We start from the raw sequence: 4,102 nt of genomic DNA on the forward strand, positions 1-4,102 counted from the left end.
GGGGGGGAGTAGTGCTGGTTATGTTGTAATTCTTTTAGAGGTCAACACTTGTGTGTTAATAGACAGTTGGGGGTAAATGTGTCCAGATGAGATCCCATGGGGGTGGTTGTGGGTGGCTTCTGTACTTTCGTCTCTTTGAAGTGAACAGTGTCGTGTACAGGAAGTAGTGAGCTCCGGTGATGACTTGCCATGCTAATACAGAGGAAGCTCGCCACTGACGAGGTGTGCTTGTCAGGAGCTGTCCCGTGAGTTGACACTTCAGCCTAACTGAGGAGTTTGCTACAGCCGGACATACGGGGCACTTTTTAAAAAAATTATTTATAGCGTGTATGTTATTTGTCTCTGGGTTTACATAGCCAGAGTATGTTATTTGTGTCTCCTTATTTATGTAGCCGTAAGCTGACAAAATGCATTTTTTTCATTTTGGCGTCAAAATTTTGTATTTGCTAAATTGGGAGTCTGATCAGTAACCCTGCTTGTGTGGGAAAAAAAATCAAAGTGAAACAGTGACTACTAGTTTTTGAATAAATTCAGATTCAAATTTCATAATCAATCTATTTTTATATGGTTACGCTGACAAAACCCCCCCCCCCCATCTATTTCTCGATACTTCTGTGAAGAAAGAAAAATATGTTTTGTCAGCGTACGGCAGTATGGGTTATTTGGCTCATCTATTTTATAGATGTAGTTTCTCTCGTTATTTATGTAGTCACTGTAGATTTTCTGGCTCATTTATTTTATAGCACCGTCCAAAAGACACTGGAAAATGTGGTCACCCAAACTTCGTTTTAAAGCCTTGCATTACTCACTCTTGTGTGACCTTTGTGTTTGTTGCATGTGCCGTAAAACTTTTACTAAAAGTTATAGAAGAAGGAACATTTTATTTTATTTAAAAAAGAATGATGTGTTGTTTCAGAGACGATGATGAGAGAGAAGATGACATGACCAAGGATGATTTGTACGATGATGAAAACTCTCAGAGCTCTGTCAAGGAAGGAAAGACGAAGAAGAAGAAAGGGAAGGGGGACAAGAAAAGTAAAAAGTCTGAGGCAAAAGTGGAGGAGGTGGTGGAGGGAGTTGAGGATAAAACAGAGGCGAAAGAGGAGGAAAAATCTGACGGGACGGCAGAGGAGAAGTCTGAGAAGTCTGGAGAGAAAGTTGACGAGGCAGGAGACAAGGAGAAGGGAGAGGAGAAGAAAGACGACGACGCCGACGACCAAGCAGACGCGAAGAAGATGGAGGAAGAACCGGAAAAGGAAGACGTGGATAAGAAAGCGGAGGAGAACGTGGAGGAGAGATCGGATGATTTGCCAAAGGAAAAGTGTCAGGGTGTGGCAGAGAGTGGGGATACCAGGGACGATGCCGCAGACGGGGAAGCTGTGGAGAACGGCAGTGGTAAGTTAAGTAGGTCATTGTCTGTGAGCACAGGGCTCGACTCAGGGCTCAACACGGGGTAGCTATTCGCGACCGCAGTGCTTTCTTGTTCTATCTCCATTTTTAATAACAGTGAAAACAGTTCGTAACAAAGAGTGAGCTTAAGAAGTCACATTTTCACTGTTAAAAAAAAAAAAAGAGATACGACAAGAAAGCACTGAGGTTGTGCATTGCTTTTGACCTGTCAGAACGTCATGAGTTAATATAGTGGGGGTTTTTTTGTTTTGTTTTCTGATTTTTGCTCTTTCATTTCATTGTCTGCCGACATTTTTTGCTATTCATACATATTATCTCCTTGTCAGAAACTTAAATCACTATAAAAAGGTGAGTTTTAGGAAAGTAAAGTTGATTTTTATGGGCCTGTGTTCCTGTTTATATAAAGGGCAGAGTATAAGCTTATAGTGTAAGCTGAATTCATAGATTGTATGTAAATGTGAACTTGGATTTTAAAAAAAATGGAAATGCTATTGTAGTTATTCCTTGTCTTTCCTTGCGGGTCGTGCTCTGTGTTGAAAATGTCAGCTTGGAAACTGCTTGTATACTTTTAAAAAAAATCTTGGGTAGGGGTGTGTGGAAGAAGTGTGTTGATTTAGTGGCTGTCTCTGAAATAAATGGAGAATATTTGGAAAGAAGAGAGAACAAGTGGTTGGTTGGCGGGTGCTCTGGTGTGGTTTGCTTCTTCTTTCCTATCAAACATCTATCGTCCTTATCTCCCCTTCTTCTTTTTTATGTTTGTTACTCTCTTGTAACACCTCTAATCTTCTGGCGCTCATATGACCGCATGCAGTTGCGAGCGCCGTAAAACCTCTACTAAAACTAAAGGGGTGTGTGGAAGAAGTGGGTTGATTGAGTGGCTGTCTCTGAAAGAAATGGAGAATATTTGGAAAGAAGGGAGAACTAGGTTGGGTTTTTTCTTACAGTGTTTCTCTCTTGTTTTGCGACAGATGACGGCAAGTATCTGCCCTTCCCCGACGCCTCCAACCTGAACGTGCGGCTCAGGAAGTGCATCACCAACTACCAGAGGCACTACAAGAAACGGATGCTGAAGAACGAACAGCTGCAGAGGGTGAGACAACAGCTTTTTAAAAAAAAAGTTCATATCTCTCCTCCTCCTTTCCTATCCACCATCTATCTTCCGTATCTCTACTCTTTCTTTCCTATCAAACATCTATCGTCCTTATCTCTCGTCCTCCTTTCCTATCAACCATCCATCGTCTGTTTCTCTCCTTCTTTTCTATCAAATATCTATTGTCTTTAGCTCTCCTCCTTCTTTCCTGTCCACCATCTATCTTCCGTATCTCTCCTCCTTCTTTCCTGTCCACCATCTATCTTCCGTATCTCTCCTCCTTCTTTCCTGTCCACCATCTATCTTCCGTATCTCTCCTCCTTCTTTCCCGTCCACCATCTATCTTCCGTATCTCTCCTCCTTCTTTCCTGTCCACCATCTATCTTCCGTATCTCTCCTCCTTCTTTCCTGTCCACCATCTATCTTCCGTATCTCTCCTCCTTCTTTCCTATCAACAATCTATCGTCCGTATCTCTCCTCCTTCTTTCCTATCAACAATCTATCGTCCGTATCTCTCCTCCTTCTTTCCTATCAACAATCTATCTTCCATATCTCTCCTCCTCCTTTTCTCTGTTTGTCATTCTCAAGTCCTATCACCTAATCTGTGGCACTTGACTGCCGTCAAATCTTTAAAATACAGTATGTGAGTTTTTACAATTTTACTGGAGAGCCAAAAAACTGAATGTTGTTACTTGGTAAAACATTTGCCTCACAGATAACGAGGGAAATATGATCGAAACGTTGTTCATTAACCCTCTCCTTATGCCCTGGGGTCATTTTGTATCTCCGAGGTTGTATTCTTCACATTTTAGAATAATTCTACAACAAAGATCTCTTTGAAATTTTCAGTATTTCTCAAAAAATCATTTTGACAGACTGCTATGCAAAGCGTACGGATCGGATTAACGAGTAAATTTCCTCATTGGAAAGTGGGGGCACAGAGTTGCCCGCGTCGTATGGATACGATCGTAAAACACAACGTACGGATAGGGTTAAGTGGTGGCTCAGAGTTCCCCACGTCGTATGGATACGATAGTAAAACACGACGTACGGATAGAGTTAAAATATTGACTTTGGATGTTTTGCAAAGAGTTTGTTTTCTTTGTAACAATAATGCCGTCCTGTAAAATTGTAAAAACTGCATATACTGTATTTAAAAAAATGATGGCAGTCATTTGACCTATGTGTGTTGCAAGTGCTGTAAAACTCCTACTGAAACTAAAACGAAGTCCTGCCATCCCCTATTTTTGTCTCAGAGAATGGAGAGAAGAGAAAAACTGGACGTCTCCAAGGACAAGGAGCGAGATTTCAAGCGGAAGGAGATTCAGCAGAGGTAATTAATTGATGACGACCACCGCGGGGTAAAACGGTTTTGTTGTTGTATGTCTGGCGGACATGCTGTTCAAATGTACGAAGTTTGGAAGACGACATTGATCAGGGCAGGGAAAAAAACTTGTAGCAATTTTACTTGCATTATGTATATATATTTGGGGGGAAGGGGGGGGGGGGTTGTTCTTTCAACATTAAGAATTTGAACAAAAGATAAAGAAACAGAGACAAACCAGTTTTCCAAATGTTGAACTTTTGTACTTTGTAACATTT

The 4,102-nt window shown here is 41.3% G+C and overlaps 1 protein-coding gene and 1 non-coding gene across 2 annotated transcripts in view; both read left to right on the plus strand.

Moving 5' to 3' along the window:
• The window catches only part of LOC101860945 (chromodomain-helicase-DNA-binding protein 9), a gene marked incomplete at its 5' end in the record, with an annotated part of 50,784 nt that overhangs the window by 20,674 nt on the left and 26,008 nt on the right, over positions 1-4,102 (plus strand). Inside the window, 3 exon segments of the mRNA XM_035973570.1 lie at positions 917-1,395; positions 2,379-2,500; positions 3,757-3,833. Coding sequence (XP_035829463.1) covers positions 917-1,395; positions 2,379-2,500; positions 3,757-3,833 — 678 coding nt within the window.
• On the plus strand, positions 172-276 carry LOC118479021. The gene has a single exon (XR_004859426.1). It is a non-coding gene; the product is annotated as a small nucleolar RNA U6-53/MBII-28 (small nucleolar RNA).

Source organism: Aplysia californica, unplaced genomic scaffold, assembly GCF_000002075.1.
Source record: "Aplysia californica isolate F4 #8 unplaced genomic scaffold, AplCal3.0 scaffold01431, whole genome shotgun sequence".
Taxonomy (NCBI): Eukaryota; Metazoa; Mollusca; class Gastropoda; order Aplysiida; family Aplysiidae; genus Aplysia; species Aplysia californica.